This window comes from Mustela lutreola, chromosome 8 (assembly GCF_030435805.1).
Source record: "Mustela lutreola isolate mMusLut2 chromosome 8, mMusLut2.pri, whole genome shotgun sequence".
Classification (NCBI taxonomy): Eukaryota; Metazoa; Chordata; class Mammalia; order Carnivora; family Mustelidae; genus Mustela; species Mustela lutreola.
Genome location: NC_081297.1, coordinates 113,978,268 through 113,998,472, shown reverse-complemented (window position 1 = coordinate 113,998,472; position 20,205 = coordinate 113,978,268). Strand labels below are relative to the sequence as shown.

The following is a 20,205-nucleotide window of genomic DNA, read 5'->3' as shown; positions in this document are numbered from 1 at the left end:
CCTTCAGCCCCTTTCTCTCAATACCAGGAAGAGTGAGACTAGTTGAATCTGTTTTTCAGTGAAGGAATGTTGGGAACCCGAAGGAATGGGGGATGGTACAGCAGTCCAGGTGCGGAAGCCCCTCTATAGTGTTCACCTTGGATTCAGGGCACTGGTCACTCTTCCCTGTCACAGGTGCTGAATGACTTACACGTAGAACTTACCCATGTTTTCCTTGCTATTCCCACAAATGAAACAGCAGTTGATGTATATGTCTCTTCAGCTGCTATAACTTCAGTTTTTGTTTTGTCTCTTTGTTTCTTTTTTCACACTGAACGTGTGTTGGCAGCATCTGCTGCAAATAGGGAGAGTTCTCACTGAAAAGCATTTTCACTTATGTACAGTTGACCTTGAACACCATGGGTTTGAACTGCTCAGGCCCACTTATCTGAGAATTTTTGTTGATAAATACACTGCAGAATTACAATGTATTTCCTCTTCCCTATGATTTTCTTAATAACATTTTTCTCTATGTTTACCATAAGAATACAGTATAAAATATATATAACATTCATAATATGTGTTATTTCACTGTTTTATGTTATCAGTAAGGCATCCAGTCAACAGTAGGCTATTAACAGTTAAGTTTTTGGAGAGTCAAAAGTGCAATGCAGATTTTTTACTGTGCAGGGGGTTGGTGCCCCTCACCCCATGTTGTCCAAGAGTCAACTGTATCTTAACATATTTTAATAAGCAATTGTTTGTTTGATGGTAGGAAGTAATCAAATGCTTCATTTTGGAGTTCATATATGATATTATTGATGGATTCCTAAGCATGAAAGACACACATTCAAAAGAGCAAATTATACACTACACTTTTATCATTTGTAGTCCTGGTCAGGTAAATATCAGTTTGAGTTTCAGCACACATTTGCTATTTCAATAATGAACGACTCAAATTGGTTTTGCAAATGGATGTCCGTTATAAGGCTCAGTAGTAGAGACAGTGATTAATAATGCATTTGTCAAGGCTCTTTACAACATTTTGCTATCAGAAGCAACCATTTGTTGTCATTGGGGTGTTTCACTTTCATTAAAAACAGGAGTGATTATAAATGAAAAGGAATGTAGTATTGAATTTCACACCTTACATTGCTTTCTCGTGATAGAAGTTAATTTCCCTCTGAGTTCTCTTTAAGTGAGAGGTAATTTCATAGTCGAGATTAAAAAACAAACAAACAAAAAACTCTGAATATAGCTACCTGGACCTGAAGAGCATACTAAAATGAAGCACATGTCTTGAATGGGACTAAACAACCAAATTTACCTACTGCCTCTATACAGACATTTTCTCTATCATTGAAGTTGTAAAGAGAAGTGAGCAAGACAGATGGAAGAAGCCTCATTTAGATCCCATGATGTATGCTTGAATATACATATATGGGCCATTTTCTTGTTAAAGAGATAAGCTATTTGCTGATAAAAGAATTCAGCTTCTCAGTCCATTAACAACTTAATGTTTGAATATTGGGAATAAATGTTGGAAGAAATTATTTTTAGATGTCAGTGTTTCACTCATAATATCATTTGGTGATTTCCATGTATTACTAAAAGGAAGGAAGAATTCTGTTATTCTGCATAATCTCAGAAAAAGCGTGTAAAAGATTATTGGTTTTTAAAAAATACTGTCATTAAACATAATCGCTACTGTCTTTTTCCATGCTACCTAATTAATAATCTTTGCTGTGTACTTCAGGCATGAACTTCTGGAAGAAGCTCGGAGGAAGGGATTACCTTTTGCTCAGTGGGATGGGCCCACAGTGGTTGCATGGCTTGAGGTAAGAGAATGAAACCAGAAAGCTCTTAAATTCATCTTTTCAGTTTGATACTTTTTCTCGATACAGGTAAGGATGGGTTCTAGAAGTCACAGCTTTCTAGGAGCCTGGAGTAGCTTATAAAAGAGCTATTTGCTTTATCCAGGAAGTTGTGGGCATTATTTTGATCTTAACTCTGAAACATTCCTGTGATTGGGGCAGAAGGAAGCCCCGTGTGATAAAAAGAAGTTTCTCTAAATCTCACCATCTTCATGTCCAGAGAAAGAAAAGACAGCTATTAAGCCACGTATCTGTTGTTGTAAGAAAACATCTGTCCCCATCCATCAGTCCAGAGTTCTTCCTCATCCACAGGTTACAGAGAAGAACCATCTTTGTATACAACACTTTTGTGTTACCCAAGAGATCACTGTCACCTGATTGTGTGGAGAACCAACCATTCCTTTGCTTGTAAATTAATTCCAGAACCTAATTCTCCAAAGCCTAGAGGCCAGCTAGGTTTAGCTGTTTGGAATAAAGCAAGAGAATAATATGTCCCCTTGTTCCCCTCTGGGTCTAAAGTGAGTGTTACAATAAAACAAGATCTACATTCAGCACTTTCTACAGAACACTGGGGCTGGGAAAAATAAAAACAACACCTGAGCAGAGTGGGGGGCAGCAGAAGCAGACTGGGACAATGAAGGAAACACACATTTGACCACAAAAGACCCCTTCATACTACATAGTAGTAGTGTTCACAGCCTTTTCCATTCAGTTCTCTAATGTGGGCTGCTGACAGGTGCCAAGAGATGCCAGGATCAGGGCAAAGAAGAAAATGGGCTTTTCTTGCCTGGCAGAGGCTCCAGGAACCCATTGTTGTAAGTGTTTTAAGTGGTTAGAGATGATAAAATCCCTGACTTTCATTATCCTATCATATCCAAAGCTAACAAATTAATCAATGAGGAAAAATTAAAACCCAGTTTAGTTTAAAAACTAGTCTTATATAGATTAAGACATACTTTGCATTTTTTCTCGGACTGAGTGAAAGAAGCCTGTGTCTTGCTTTATTTTATTCTCTCATGTCAAGGGATTTTTCAGAGCTGCTGCTTCCAAATGTGCTTTTAAAATTACGATACTTTAAAAATCAATTATAAATCAACATGCTTAAGAAAGCACACTTCAAAATTGATAGCAGTTTTTTTGTTCAGTGTCACTCCATTAAAATGAGCCACACTTTGACAGAGGGTTAGCTGCTACATTGGCAAGTGATGAACAAACCCTTCGATAAAAATGAAAAAAGCCTTACCAACATTAAGGAGCTAGGAAATGACAAGCGGTGAGGTTTTGTGCTAATTAAACCTATCCTGAGCACACAGAAATTGCTCGTAATGTGCTTCCTAAAGTGACTCAAATTACAAAATGGAACAAACAAGATGAATGAGAGGGATGAGCCAGTGATGGAGAGCCCTTAAGTTTCACCTCCTTTAGCGCCTCCACGCGTGCACAGCCTGGTAGGAATGATGTGCAAACTTAAGTCTGATGCTTCACACACCATTTATCCACACCAGAAACTTTTTGAAAGTCTAATTAGGGATGATACTGAAAACAATGGATGGGCAGTCCTTTGGGTAATATTATTCAGTATAGAAGTCTAAATATCTTTAAAAAGGGGAGGGGTGAAAAACCATTAGGGTTCAGTGAAGGTATATTCAGATGTTTATTTATTTTGAACAACTTGAGTCTGTGAACTAAGAAGTCACCTCCCATTTTCCATCATATCTAATGGTGTCTGTCAAGGTGAGGTCAAAACCTTGTACCTCACCTGTTAGAAGATAGTATGACCTTTTCAGTCATGTGCTATATTTAGGTTCCCCTCTGTCTTGTCTTTTATCTTAAGTCACAGTCCAGGCCACACTGACTCAAAGATTTGGCTTTTGGTTTGTTTGTCTCCCCTATAGAGACAAGTAGTGTCCTCATACGACATAATTTTTTTAAATAAAAGGATATCTAGGTTAGTTATCTATTACCATGTAGCAAAATATCCCCAAATGTAACATTTCTTTTCTTCATGGCTTCTGTGGGTCAGGAATCTAGACATGACTTAGCTTGGGTTTTTAATCAAGGTCTCTCACGAGGCTGCAACCAAGGGGTCAGCCAGATTAGCAGGCATCTCAAGGCTTGATGTGGAGAGAATCCACTTCCAAGTTGACTGTGGTTTTCACAGTTGTAATTCAGTTCCTTGCCAGTGACTGGTCGGAAACATCATCTCCCCGCCACCCCGTGGGTATCTCCACAGGGCTGTGCACAACATGACAGCCGAATTCTGCCAGAGCTAGAGGGCACTGAGAGGAGGGAGGGAGAGAATGAGGCAGGAATGAAGCTACCCTCATTTTGTAATCTAATCTGGAAAGTGGCATCCCATCACTTTCACAGTAGTCTCTTCGTGAGAAATAAGATACTGATTTCAGTCCAAACTCAAAGGCAGAGGATTACACAAAAGCAGAAATATAAAGAGGAACTCCCTGGGACTCAGCTTAGAAGCTGCCTTACCACAGCTAGAAGTAATAGAGCTGAATCTCTGTTTTACAAATGAAGAACATAAGGCCAAGGTTTAGAGAAGTTCACCAGTGCCACAGAAGCAATTAGAGCCTAGCCTTCTGGTCCAGAGATTTAGGCATTGACTTTTGCTGATTTATAGCTTTTCTTCTTTCTCTTACTCTCACTATTCTCACTCATGTTCTCTCTCCGTTTGCTAAGTCTGTTCATATCAACAAATAAAATAGTGCAAAAAAAAAAAAAATCACTGTTTTGGATGTTTAAAGACCAAGATTTAAACTGCTCACTTGCATGTGCCCCGCTTCTTATTCACAGCTCATGATGGGAGGAAGGGAAATTGGAGAGAGTATTCCTTTTTCAAATGTGTTTAATTCAAATGCTACACCACGACCCATGTGAGTTGGCGTTCACTCATCACTTAAGATGTGTGCAGACACTGTGCACTGATTCCGTTGTCTTTCTAGAGCATCATAGCAAAGTTGAAAAATTGGAATCCCTAATTTCTAATGCATTATTCATTTTCTTACTTTCTTTATTTAAAGTTTTCCAGATGCTTATAACTTTAGTCTCCTCCTTTAGCACGTCATTTTATCCTCCAAAACTTTGTTCATGCAGAACATCAACTTAAATTCACACAACTATCGCATGCTCTAGGTAGGTATGTGAGAAATGGGGCTTAACTACAGTACATGCTTGCATCAAAATCACATGACTGGAGGTGGTAAAGCTGTCTCTTTCTGCACCAGAACTCCTTTGCCCTCAGAATTCCAAAGGAGATTGATAAATTGAATTCATGCGTTAAAAAAGTTGAGAGAGCCTTTACCAAATGCAGCTTGTAGCTGTTCTTGTCCTTAAATCCAAGGCGGCAGGGATGGATTTGGTGATGTGCAGCTATTATGTTCAACCTAATAATATAAATTAGTTGTTAGATTGCACACCGTAGAGATTCAATGTCAAATCTTTATTTCCATCACAGCCTAGCTGATATTTTGTAATAAATTGCTTAATGCCTTTATGCCTCTATGTCATCTGGGGAAAGTAATAATAGCTTCTATTTTGTGGGGTTGGGCAGTAAAAGAGTTCATATGTGTAAGGTACTTAGAACAGTGCCTAGCACATAAGAGACACTATTAACTGTCAGTATAATCTGTGTGTGTATTTATTTCCCTATCCAACAGCTCTGGTTGGGAATGCCTGCTTGGTACGTTGCAGCCTGCCGAGCCAACGTGAAAAGTGGTGCCATCATGTCTGCTTTATCAGACACTGAGATCCAGAGAGAAATCGGTATCAGCAATCCCCTGCATCGCTTAAAGCTGCGACTAGCAATCCAAGAGATGGTTTCCCTAACAAGTCCTTCAGCTCCTCCGACATCCCGAACTGTGAGTCAGTTTCTGCCCCTCCCTCTCCCAACGCTGGGCAAAAAGCAGCCATTGTAAGTCCACAGAGCCCAACTGTGGCAGCATACATTTCAATGTCAGCATGAATTATTCTGGAGAGAGTTAGCTTGCTCTTCATTAACCTTGCTGCTACTTTTAATAGGTTTCCAAGTGAGGAGCTGTGATTCTGATCAGACTGGAAGGCTGCGACCAAGATAGATGTTTGAGCTAGTTTCTAACTGAATTCTGGGTTTTTCTCCCAGGCAACTGGATCCCAAGTTCATTCTTTTTTAAGATGCTCTCTTTAAAACAGGAGATGAGATGTTGGCATTAGTGCTTTCTGAAGATGCAATGCCGAACTCACTTCTTCTTACACAGTTTTCATAATTATGCAACTATGCAGATATTTGGTATTTTATAAATACCAAGTGGAAGACCTTTCTTCAAATTCTCTTTGTTTCTCCTGTGTAAATCCCTATTCTTCTCATAATCTTGTCCCTACCCTAATGCTAGAAAAGAACAAAATGTCTAAAAGAAAATGCCTGCCAGATGACAAACTCATGTACTCAGAACGACTCCAAATAATATTCATTCTTTCTTTAGTCCGTTGCTGAATTATATAGTACCTTTTGCTGGTAAAGCATATGATTTCTGATGTTAACTGAACTTCTCTGGCCCCATGTCTTATTGCAGAATAACAAACTATGGAAGAATGAGGTAAATTTGAGATGTGGATAAAAGATAGAAAAGTGGTATTACTTTATTGCAGTTTTCAGACAGAAAACTAAACTTGAGTATAGCTTTTTCTCTGTGACCTTCAACAGTCTGAAAGAATTGGCTTCATGCTTATTGTATCTGTCTTTACATTCCTTCCCAGTATACCAGATTCTAATGCCAGAAATACCAGGTCAAATTGAAAAAGGTTTTATCTTTCTTGTGTAATTCCATTTTAACTTCTTTCTAAGTAAGGTGTATAAAAAAGATATAATTTAACAAACCTTATGTATAACATTATTTTTAAATGTCTATAATGTTGCATACTATAGCTGACGTATTACTTAAGCTAAGAAATAATACAGAATATGTTTGACATAAAAGCTGAGTAGGCCATTAAAATAGATGTTGTAAACCAAATTCAGATCTGGTTTACTTCCCTTCCTCATTACCACTCCATATACTTATAAAAACTAATTAAAAATTTCTCTTAATTTATCCTCCATTCTAGCCAATCAAGAATATTATCAGTTTTCCGTGGTCCCCAGGCCTTAATTCACTGCCAGGCAAATTGTAGAGAATAATCAATAAACATTCATCTTAAGAATGGTGATTGTACAAGTCACTCTATAAGCTGTTACAGAGGCTATGAAATCTGTATGGCCTTGACTTCAGTGATGACAACTGTGTAAGGAAAGTAAGACTTGCTCAACACTAGTAGATGAGATAGTTTAATTTCTTAATGTTAGGCAGAAGCAAAGAGTTGTGAAGTTCCAAAGAAGGGGAAACCATTTCTGGTTGAATAAGGCTTCAAAAAAAATTTAACAGAAACAAGATGGGTCGGGAGAGAGAAAAACCATAAGACACTCTGAATCTCACAAAACGGTCTGAGGGTTGCTGGGGGTGGTGGTGGAGAGGATATTTGGGTTATGGACATTGGGAAGGGTTCGTGATATGATGAGTGCTGTGAAGTATGTAAGCCTGACAACTCACAGACCTGTACCCCTAGGGCAAATAATACAGTATATGTTAATAAAAGTAATTAATAAAAAATAAAAGAAATAAATTAATGAATAAAAAAGGAATTAACAGTTCAAAGTTAATCTATTATTAATTATTAAAAATTATTAATTTTAATATTACCTTTTGGATAAGACACCTTTTCAGTCTGTCTCCTTTATCTTTTTATAAAGATAAATTATTTTGCATCATTTATTATTTTGTGTATTTTTTAAACTTAGTATAGCATGAACATTTTCCTCATATTATTAATATACAGTTATAGTATCATGTTTAATTGCTGCATAATTCCTTCATGGAAATACCATAATGTATTTAACCAAATCCCTAATATTGGACATTTTGCTTATTTAACAATTTTCATTGTATTCACAATACCATAGTGGATACATACATAGTTATACTGTTGCATAAACTGTTTCCATAGCAACATATATGTATAGGGCATTTATAGGCTTATTACTTTGAATCTTAATGGCCAGACTGTATTGTGTAACCTTTCCTCATCATTTTGTTAATATTGTTACCTTGCTTAAATTTATATTTTTATTTTTATTTTTTTTATTTTTTTACACACAAACTGTATCTTTTATTTGTAAGATTTGTTTAGATCAAAAGCCCTTTTATATATAAGTTAACACTTTTTCATATGCATATTGGTTTAGTATTTAAATGAATTACCTATTGGTAATTTTTTCCATTTTTCTAAAGGATACAGGAATATTCCTCTTTTTACTAATGTGTAAAAATTCTTTATTCAGAGAGGATATATACCCTTTACCAAATATTGATACAAGTTACATAAAAAATAAGTTGTATCTATTTGGTTTTTTTTTTTTTTTTTTAGATTTTATTTATTTATTTGACAGAGAGAAATCAAGCAGATGGAAAGGCAGGCAGAGAGAGAGAGAGGGAAACAGGCTCCCCACTGAGCAGAGAGCCCGATGCGGGACTCGATCCCAGAGATCATGACCAGAGCCGAAGGCAGCGGCTTAACCCACTGAGCCACCCAGGCGCCCCTGTATCTATTTGTTTTAAAAATGATCTACTGAATACTTTTTCTTCCTTTTACTCCACGATGGAAATATTTACTCATATCTAATACATTTTAAATATGATTTGCTTTGCTTATAAATTTTTAGTAATGAATCCACTACATAAAGTGGAGACAAAAGCATCTTAAAGTTATCACCTAAGGTTATATATTAGGATTCACATTTTATTTTATTTATTTATTTTATTTTTCTTTTTAGTGGGGGTTAGGGATGGAAAGAGAGGGAGAAAGAAAATCTTAAACAGGCTCCATGCTGGATGCAGAGCCCAGTTTGGGGATGTTATCATTTCTCCCAGAACAGTGTAATTATTTCAGAACATACATGTGTTTCTTTGTGTTCAGGTTGAGTTTGGGTTCCTCAGTCAGGTGTATCTTGCTTATTTCCTCAAATTTTCAAGAGAAGAAGACAAAGTTATTTACTTAGACTTTTTTTTTTTTTAACTGAATGGAACTTCTATCTGATTCTGCCTCCTTTCCTGTCTGCATGAAATGGGCCAGACCACCCAAAAGAAAATCTAATATTTACATTTATTACTTTCTTGGGTAGCCCTAATTTTGCAGCTTTCTGTCCATTTTTTCTGAGCTGCTGCTGTTGTGGAAAGTCTCTTACCTAATAGAATCGGGATAGAAATACCAGTTCTTTGAAATATTTGGTTAAAGAGGGATGTCATAGAGAATAAGTACATGCTTTAAATATTTTATCTTCAATAAAAATATGTAAATGCTCAGGCACTTGCAAATTTAGATGAAACACTTAGGACTTTTCTTTGAGTACAATTCCAATGCCTGAAGTTCTACATTATCTCTTAGAACTTCATCCATAAAACATCTTCAATTTTTCTAGTTTGAATTTCCTTTTAAAGTGATAATTTTGAGATATTGAACAAGCTATTTGAGTGCAGGATCCTCCTGGACATTTACAGTCTTTTCCCCAGACTTTGATGAAGTTGTATCTCACTGATAACGTGCTATCAGATTTGCCAATATCTGTCTTTCCAAGTAATTCAACTCAGAATTAATATGAATGAAACTTTTATTTTTACTTTATGTTATATTTATTTAAACTGCCTGATTAAAAAAGCAGTGCAGTAGAAAAAAAATGGGTTTGGGAACACAGAATTCAGCAAATTCAAGCAGAAATGTAAGGCATAAAATAGACATCAGTCAGCACAAGATACATGGGAAACAAAGAGGCGTTTATGAAACAAAAGATTTACTGGAGTGGATATTGCTTAATAAAATTTCTAAAGAAATTGTAGTAAATTTCTAATGAAATTGTGATGATATCCAACATCAGTGGACACCTAAGTGTCAGGCGCTGTTGGAAGTGCTTTACGTGTTATCACTCACTTAAACCCCACAACAACAACACTATGAGATAGGTACTTTTTTTTTTTCATCTCTTGTATAAGATGGGAAAAAACTGCTGTACAGAGAGGTTAAGTGACTTGCCTAAGGTCACACCGCCTTGTGGTTTGCCCCAGAGTATATGCTATGATTTAGTACACCCTGCTGCTTCCTGCATTGACCTGTTTTCTTCTCTTTTACGGCATTCTTCCAGTTCTTTCATTCCCTTTTTCATTATTAGTAACCTCATAATAAAGTGAGGTGCAATTGTGCAAATGCTAGTCTTCATATAATGGAAATATTTCTTTTCTTATATTGAGAAACATAAAATCAGATGGGGAGAAATATGGATCTGGGCCATTCGAATGTGAAAAGTAAATGTCAAGTTTATTTACTTTGCAACTCAATTACCAAGTAGAATACTACTGCAAAATGATCTAGGAAGTAACAGAAATGACTTCCAGGTAGATAAGGTTTAGGATTATCCTGAGATCTTGCTGCTTTACTTATTTTCTATTTCTGCCAGCAAGAGAAGTGATTATTTTCCCATAATTAATTTTCATGAGTTATATGTTAAGCTAATTTTAATATTTATTTTTATGCTGTAACTCTCTCTTGAATGATTTAATTAGGCAAGTGCTTTAATCCAAACATCCTTTAGGAATTTTCCTCCTAGTTCTCATTTGATAATACTATCTACATATTCTTCTCTGATGGGACTAAGATGAGGCAATCAAAGCAGGTCAAATACAAAATTGAGGGAGGCAAGCACTGTCAGTTGCTGACCTTGCATTTGCATAGCCATGAAGGCCCTCTACCTATTCTCTAAGATACTCTCTTCACTGAAATGCTTGTGCTCTACAGCACCCCTTTATGACTTACCCAGGTGAAAGTTCCAAACCTTTAGCAGGTGATGAGGAGAAAGAAATCTGAATAATTGACTTACAGTGCATGGGCTTGCTTATAAAATCAACTTGTTGAAACCTTGACAATGCCTAAACCATTGGGTTGTGCCAAAGCTATTTTATGAGTTACTTTACAAGATTCTGGAACAGACAGTGCTCCTCACAGGTAAAACCACAGATCAGAAGAGAACAACACACAACTTGAAAAAGTTTGCCAGCCATACTTTAGAGTATGGCTTTCGGTATTGCCCTCGGTATATGTTATTTTGCACGTAAAGCTACAGATAAAACCCTGGCTTCCAGCATCTTGCCAGTTCCAAAATTTCATGATAGACCAACCAATTTAGACTTTAAGATAAACTCTGGAGGGGATTATACATGTACAAATTCCAGTATGAGGTAATACTGGTCAAGTTTCCTATAGACGGAGGGAGGTCTTAATTATTTGGATTCACAATTAACATAGAAGCTACAGAAATCATTATAAAATGAGACTGGCTAAAGTGAATTTCAGGTAATCATTCCAGCAACTCACTTTGAACAAACAGCACAGCCATTCGGGTGGACCACTGTGGTCACTGGGTATAAAGGGTATGTGACACATGAGTGTTAAGTTCTTTTTAGTATAGTACCCTCTTCACAAAGTTAATAAAAGCAATTTATTCTGTAATTTAATGATTCATATATCCATATGCCTCTGTCTGTTTATATTGAGCACCATTTCCAAAATTTGGGTGTAGAGGGGAGGGTCTCTTAATAACATAGGTGACTCCAGTATTCAAAATAGTTTCTAGGTGCACATAGTTTTATCTTGTAGGGAAAAATTCAGATATACCCTAAACCTCAAAATGGAAAATGAGAATTTTGCACATATAAATTTTACAAATATGATGGCTGTCCTCTGGGATTTTTCTTAAGTATGCTCTATGACAATTTGGGGCATAACTTCCCTTTGTTATGGAACTACATATATATATATGTTATTATATGTATATGTTATGTATTATGCATTACTCATATATATATAATTCTCTTATAAATGAGATTTATCTTATATTGAATTATACTCATCAATTTAGTTTATATGTTGTTATTTTTCAAATTATACTCAATTACATAATTTATAATAGGAGGAAAATTCAAACAGTACAATGTGTTGGTAGAAGAGGCCAGAGAGAGTTACAGTGAAGGCTTTTGTTGGGGCATCAATTTTGCTACTTCCGATTTTAGACCCCTTCCAAAACAAGTAATACGCAATGCATAGGATATAAATTCCATTGTAACTATACGATGGACATACTTGGACATCCTTGGAATGTTCATAAGGATTTCCCAGTGAAACGGTGAAATTTAATAAGTGGTTCCAGTAACCATTCCCATCAACAATATGTCACATCTGTATGTTACTAACTGGATTTTGGTTTAGAAATTGTGCATTATTCAGTATAGAGCAAATATCATGGGTTATTTTATTTAGAAAACAAATGAGACTTTATAAAGAATAATGCCTGCAAAAAGGAAAATTTCCTTTTACATCATGTTCTTCTCTATAATGGTATAGGGCACTGCTGAGTAATTGGGAATTCTAGGTTTTGTAATTTCTGACAACATTTAGTAAGGTTGAAGAAAATAGTCTTTAAATTAAAAATAGCATTTCACTTCCTTTTCCTTTCCAAGAATATAGGAAAACAGCATACTTAAGGAATTATAGAAGGGAGAAATCGTGTGGGAAAAGCTGATACTAGTTTCCAGACAGGTGATGATAATGCTTTCTTCCGCTTTGTACTGACCACCAATTTTCTCTTTTCAAGGACAAGGAAGAATCAAAACTTTTGTGAATGACATACTGGTAATTGCACAACAAAGTACCTGTGCCTTTGTGTTCTGAAGAAAAGTAAATACATTCCTCTACAGATCAAATTTAATCAGTTCTTTATGATTACAAAAACAAACAAATAAATGGATCCATTAGCTACCTACCTTTGAAATGCAAATCTTGGTCTGTCCTTTTTCCTGATTAATAATCACAGGAGCATCATTGTAAATCTATCCCACAGGAGCTTCACAGCATCCCTCTTTCTATTTAATCTTTTTAAGTAGAAGAAAAAGGAAGCTGTGAGCAGACCAGCAATGCTGTCTCTCCTGTGCATGTTGTAGAAGCAGGAGCACTGTCCCGTTGCCTTGGGACGGGTAACTTAAAGTTCTGCTGCCTTTCTTCTTTACCACTGCTTCCCTGCCGTGGACCCCACTGCTCCCCTGCCGTGGACCCCACTGCTCCCCCGCCGGGCCTCCTCTCTAGCCTTCAGGCAACGTTTGGGTGACCCATGAAGAAATGGAAAATCTGGCCGCTCCAGCAAAAACGGTTAGTCTTACGGCTTTGTTAAACATGAAGAAAAGTCCTTTGACTGTTACTGGGATGAGAGAGCTATTGTGTGTATGACAGATCAGAGTAATGGGTATGTTTACCTAATGAAATGCATGAAAACTAACATTATTCATTAAGGTTTCATTTTACTGTGCTTGGACATTGTAAATGAAGCAGGGCTAGATGATCATAATGTGGTTAATATCGGAAGAGTTAGTAATATGCAAGCAATAATCAAGGATTTTATAATGCTTATTTATCCATTTCGCAACACGGGGAATTTTTAGTAACCGATATCTCTTAGTATTGGGCGTATTCACAGGCAATGCATGTTCTCAAACCCAATTAAACATGTAATAGAAAAGTTCAGATTGAACACTCCTTTTTTTTTCTTTTTTAAAAAAGATTTATTTATTTATTTGAGAGAGGGAAAGAGGGGAGGGGTAGAGGGAGAGAGAAGAGGAGAGGGAGAGAGAATCCCAAGCAGACTCCTCACTGACCACCCAGTGTGGGCCTCAATCTCACACAACCCTGAGATAGTGACCTGAGCTAAAATCGAGTCAGATGCTTAACCGGCTGATCCACCCAGGTGCCCCGAAGACTCATTTTAAATATAATCATTTAATTTCTTGTACTTTACCAATACAGAACTTAAAACTCCACCCCTCCAGAAAATTCTGTTCATTTGATACTCGAAGCACAGGCTTAAAGAAATTTTTAGTGACTTTGATTATAACTGTCAGCTTTTAAAAATATAATATGACATATAGTCATTTTTCATTTAAAATAACAAAGCTGAGTATGTCATACATTTTATTCTTAGCAGCTGCTTTTAATTTAATGTTCTTTTGGTTGTATCTGTATGTGAAAAATTGATTATCTAGTTTATGAAGGATAAAAATGTCAGTGTCATTTTCTAACTATATTTCTAGTTCAGTTTGTTGGGCTTTACTCTTGTTTACTTTTGTTTGTTGTTGACTGTTGCTGAAATCTATTTGATTACTACAAAGCTTTGTTAGAGGGAAACAGTTACTTTGTGTACTTCATTAATTTACTTTGTTAGATTTTTATTTCATTGTGTGTGTGTGTATATGTGTGTGTGTATACATTTACATGTGTTGTATACTTGTATGTATATAATCAGGAATTTTTATTGTAGGTTTTTTTTTTACTTTGACATTTGGAAAATAACATACTTTTAAGAATTAAAAAAAGGTTTGGGATGACCAGATCAAATGTATCATGAAAAATCCATATGTCATATGTGTGTATGTTTAATTGGAATTAACTAGAAACTATGTGGTTGCCATTGAACTGCTAAATTGATTACTGTGGGTTTGAATAAGGATCAGTGTATTTATCTAGTTAAGTCATAGCATTTTCAATAACAAACAGTTTTGATTCCACTAGAATAATTTTTACTGTCTTCATTTGAGATTAATTTATATTTATCTGCTTTATTAATCATTCCCTGCTGCTAACACAGAAAGAATCTGAGGAAGGAAGCTGGGCCCAGGTAGGAAATTCCTATGCTCTAAAACAATATCATTTAGTATGATATGAGGATATAAAGTAAGAAACTGTAGTATGTCATAATATTATAAATCTTCACTTAGCTTAGGTTAGTTAGGCTTATACGTATATTTGAATATGCTATGTTTAATACTCTATATGTCTTTTTAAATCTCCATATTTTGCAAAGAAAATGAATATCATTTCATATCTGGCCACTTTGAAAGGGAAATTTTCTTTCTTTTTCAAAAGAATGAACTGTAACTTAAATTTCTCTGAAATTGCCCCTGAATATATTTAATCAGGAATCATTCAAGTTGGATATAAAAGGGGGTGTTAAAAAAAAAAAAAAAACCTTATGAAACTTATGCTTTAAAGTATAATGGAAAGTGTCGGCAGTCTGGGGTCGAAGGCTGTGTGTCCACACTGAGCCTGCAGGTCCAAAGCCCCTTCCATTAACTGAGATGACTATATGAGACAGGAATCTGTACTTTGAACAAGCATGTGTGTTTGCAAGGAAGCTGCACATTTTTCAGCATTTCCACATGACATGCAACCAAAAGAATTAATGCATGTGATCGCGCATCTGATTCAAACCTTTGACTAATGAGGAAAATTTGGTAGTTATTACTAGGACCTATATTTAAACATGCATTAAATTAGGGTGGTATTTGGGTTTGATTTTGGTAAGAATTTCATCCTTTTTAAGAACACACAAAAGAAGGGGAGCCCCTGAGACTTCCATTAGAAATACATGTTATAATTACAAGTGTGACTTGGTTGTAACGTAAAGAACTGAATAAAAGATGCTGTAAAATTAGTAGATAGTGATAGTCCTTTTTAATAATTGGTCTAAAGGCAATGGTTGACTTGGTTTTCACTTTGGCTATCATGAACAATAGTTAGATGAGTTCACTCATATTGTTACATTAAGTAACTAGAGTATTTGTCTTTGTTTTTTTTTGATGATACCCTATTTCTTAAGTACAGAGTCTGTATACCTAAAAGAGTGACTTTTATGGACCCTGTCTGCATGCTTCACTAGATAGCAACAGTGTCCACACTGCATGCAATCTCTTACCCTTGTTGCTCCTCTCTCTATTTGTTTACCAAAGTTTCTATTTTCACCTTGAGATTTGCCATTATACCACAGCAAGAGAAGGAAATGGTGGGGTATTAGCTGATAGATAAAAATCAATTAAATTAAATAAATTTAACTATACAAAGAATCTTTAAGCTTAGCGTTTATATTGTACCATTAATTCTATTTTTTAATTTAAAAATGTATATTTGTATAGAATGTAATTTCTTCTGAGAATACAAAACAAACACAATCATTTTCTGTAAGCAGGTGCCACGATCCATGTACCCAGAGTTCCATTTTGTCCAATTAAGTCAAATACTTAAAGGCTAGGTCTTATTTCTGCTTTTTTCCCATATAGCATATTAATTAAATGTCAGTTATAAGAATATGCAATATCCTCCTATTACCATCTCATTTTATTGGCTAAGAAACTTGACTGCTATAAAACAATTCTAGTGTCCGGTTTTTCTACAGACTCTGGCTTATGGAGATATGAACCACGAGTGGATTGGAAATGAATGGCTTCCCAGCCTGGGGTTACCTCAATACAGAAGTTATTTTATGGAATGCTTGGTAGATGCAAGAATGTTAGATCACCTAACAAAAAAAGATCTTCGCGTCCATTTAAAAATGGTGGATAGCTTCCATCGGTAGGTTTTTTCAAACAGTAATTAAAATGAAACAGTAAGTAACGTATATATTACTAGAACAAAAAGATGTCTAAGAAATAGAGAATTATGCTATTCAAAACATCTCTGTGCATATACTTGGCACATATTTTCATGCAGCAAATTGCAGTGACTATCTAATACAGAGGTGTGTACATATTATGAGCTCAAAGTTTATGGAACCACACATATACACAACGCAATATAACTTTTTTTCTGTATCTTTTAGAAATTCCATATTTGTGATTTGTATCTGTGTATGTTTTTATATTAGGAAATTATTTATTAAGAATAAAATTAAGTCAGTTTCAACTCTATAAATATACATATAGTTGTAAATTATATAATTTGGGTATATATCAGAAAAAATTTGAGAAGGAATTCTCTGAAGAAGCTGTTTCTTTGTTTTCATATAAATCTTTTAATGTTTTTATTTGTGCATTAATTTTCAGAAAAAAACACTGAATGAGTTGTGAGACAGCCATAAGGACCCATGAATAAGATGTAACCTCTTTTTTCAAGTTGTTTACCATCTGGGGGGAAGAAGAAGCTTGTCATAATACCATGTCATAAGTGTCATGCTGATATCTTTGTAGGTTATGTGAGAAATTGTCGATTGGATTATGATTCTTTTTTGTTCACTTCAAGTTTTTTTTTATTTATTTTTTAAAGATTTATTTATTTGTTTGAGAGAGAGAGAGCACACCGAGCAGGGGGGCGGAGCAGAGGGAGAAGGAAAAGCAGACTCCTTGTTGAGCAGGGAGCCCAGTGTGGGGGCTTAATCACAGGACCTTTGGATTATGACCTGAGCCAAAAGACTGAGTTACCCAGGTGCCCCTTAAGTTTTTATTTCAATTCTAGTTAGTTAACATACAGCGTATTACTAATTTCAGGAGAATTTATGGTTCATCACTTACATACAACACGGGGGTCCATCACAAAAAGTGCCCTCCTTAATACCACCACCCATTTAACCCTTCCCCCACCCAACTCTCTCCATCAACCTCAGTTTGTTCTCTATAGTTGAGTTTGTTTTATGGTTTCATAAGTAGTTTTTTATTATGATAAATTAATAAATATAAATCTAGATGATTTGGGTTTGCAAACCCCTATTTGTTCACATCCTGTCCAACATTTAATTAGCGACTAAAATGAAAATGGTATAAAAAATCAGATACGTTGATGACATAAAATTAGGATAAAGAGATAATAATTGGAGCTCTTCAATTAAACTTATGGAGATGTTTTGAATCTTAATACAGTTGTTGATGCTGTTGGATTAAATTTAGTAGAGATAAGTGTGATGTGGTTTTTAGAAACCATTAAAATGTTGGATGGGAATCCATGATTTAGAAGTAGATCAAGTGAAAAAGTTATGATTTATACTTGGCACAAAAATCTCAGTTTGGGTTAATGGCTTACAGGACATATTTAAAATAAAAATCTCAGGTTTGGTTAATGGCTTACAGGACATATTTAGACTGTGTTTATTGTCAGACTCAGTGAAGTTCTACCATATGGTGAGATGACAATAAGAAACTGTATTAATATATAGGCATTAAATTGTTATTGATAAAGTGCTAAGAGTCCAGTGGAAAAGTTAAATTAATTTTTTTAAATATATTTAATTTAACTTGTTTTTTTTTATTTTGAGAGAACGAGAGGGAAAGAGAGAAAGTGAATCCTCATGCAAGCTAGGAGGAAGGCAGAGGGAGATGGAGAGAGAATCTTAAGCAGGCTTGACTCCCAGTGTGGGGCTCAGTCCCACAACCCTGAGACATGATCCTGAGATTATCACCCTGAGACCATGACCCTAGCAGAAACTGAGAGTCAGACACCCAACTGACTGAGCCACCTAGGCACCCTGAAAAGTTGAATAAATTAAAGATATTTAGCTTGGATAAGGAAAGACTTTAGTTTTCCTGTTTTGATATTATTACATGATGGAAGAATAATATTTGCTCTGTTGAACATGTGCTTTTCTAGTTCAAATAATTGTAGATAGTAGGGTGAATGATTTCTGTTCAATAGAAAGAACAGCTTTGTAGGACTCCCAATTACCCTATCATATACACATTATTAGGCAGTGAGCTCCCTCTCCTTGAACTCAAATTTTATGTGGTTATAGTAGATTTTCAAATATTAGAATCTTTGATGACATATTTGCAGCTGTTTCCCATTCTTCACTGATTGACTTTTGTTTTACATTATAGTAAAAATGATTATTACATTGATCAAGGTTTTTTTTTTTTTTTTAATAAAAATTACAGAAACAGTGGGGTTCTCTTGGTTCAGGGAAATACACGAGCTTCATCTTTATGCTATGCTTAGTTCTGACCTAAAGCAGGTAGAACCGACTGCATAGAGCATCCCACTGTCGTTATGGCCCAGTTTTCCATATAGTAGACATTGATGTAATAATATATATCCTCCTTATAGTACAATTTTATATTACTGATAAACACTTGACAGAAATGAGCCAAGAACCATTGGTTTAACCTCAAGCTACCTGATGTCTGTGGCTGTTATTACATCAGTGTTATCTGTTTTTCCACTACATTAATTTGTTGGGGCTGCCATAACAAAATACCACTGAGTGTGTGGCTTAAATAGCAGAAATTGATTTGATCACAGTTCTGGAGTCAAGAAGTTCAAGATGAAGGTGTCAGTATGATTGATTTCTTCTTGGGTTGCAGATGGCTGACTTCTTCTTGTGTCTTTACACGATCTTTCCTCTGAGTGTGTACTTTCCCAGTTTCTCTGCATGTCCAAATTTCCTCTTATTTTTTTTTTAAAGTATTTAATCATTTAAAGAAAGCTCTACACCAAACATGGGGCTCAAGCTCACTACCCCAACATCAAGAGTCACACACTCTTCTGACTGAACCCATCAGGCACCCCCAAATTTCCTGTTCGTATGAGGGCACCTACCAGTGAGACTGGAATAGTACCCACCCTAAGGGCTATATTTTAATTGATTTACCATTTTAAAAACCCTATCTTCAAATATAGTCTTATTCTGAAATACTGAGGATTAGGGCTTGAACACTTGAATTTGAGGGAACATAATACAGCCCATAACACTTTGATTTTTTCCCATTTCTTCTGATTCTGAAATATTTTAACTCAGCATTGTTCTTATTAAAATGGAAGGCTTAGAAATGCATCCAGTGCTTGGGTGTAAGCTGGCCAGTGTGTATGGCTAAATTTGTGTGTATTTCTAAACAAGAAATCACTAATAACAATGCTCTTTACTCTTGAAGTCTAGAAATTCTTTTTTCCTATTGTACTCTTTCACGTCTTTTATATTTAATATCACCATGTCTTCTTTCTTCTCTCTGAACATCTCTAGTATCTGGATTTTCTTTGTATGCTCATGGCAATTGTCCTTTCTGTGCCCTTTATTTTCACAGCATTGACCCCTTAATTGATTTCCCTAGCCTTAGGTTTACCTATGTTCCCCATCTCTGATTTTCCTGCCAGGTTAATCTTCCTACACCAAAACCAAAAACAAAAAAAATTATGATCAATTATTTTTGCTGCAAAAACCATCCAGACAGCTATCACCTAGATGTATTCCACACTTAGGCTGAATTCAGGCTTTCCATTATGTTACCCGATTCTCCATATGGAATCATATTCCTCCTTATTTTCTGGCATGGATTTCCAACCCTGTACAGTATGTCTCACTATCACCACACATTTAAAATTTCATTGGCAACCCTGTGTTCAGGCGCTGCATTTACTTTAATAACCCCTTTTCTGCTACCTGACCTTTAAGGATCTGATCAGTTTTCTACTCTTCCACAATATC

General features: G+C 35.6%; 1 protein-coding gene across 16 annotated transcripts in view; it reads left to right on the top strand.

Moving 5' to 3' along the window:
• PPFIA2 (PTPRF interacting protein alpha 2) overlaps positions 1–20,205 on the top strand; it is a 497,227-nt gene that overhangs the window by 461,996 nt on the left and 15,026 nt on the right. For 10 of the 16 annotated variants that reach the window (XM_059186425.1, XM_059186429.1, XM_059186427.1 and 7 more), the window contains 5 exons: positions 1,736–1,817; positions 5,525–5,725; positions 13,062–13,124; positions 14,614–14,643; positions 16,180–16,373. In XM_059186425.1, coding sequence (XP_059042408.1) covers positions 1,736–1,817; positions 5,525–5,725; positions 13,062–13,124; positions 14,614–14,643; positions 16,180–16,373 — 570 coding nt within the window. The remainder of the gene's footprint in view (positions 1–1,735; positions 1,818–5,524; positions 5,726–13,061; positions 13,125–14,613; positions 14,644–16,179; positions 16,374–20,205) is intronic. The other 6 variants (XM_059186440.1, XM_059186426.1, XM_059186441.1 and 3 more) reach the window with 1 other exon arrangement.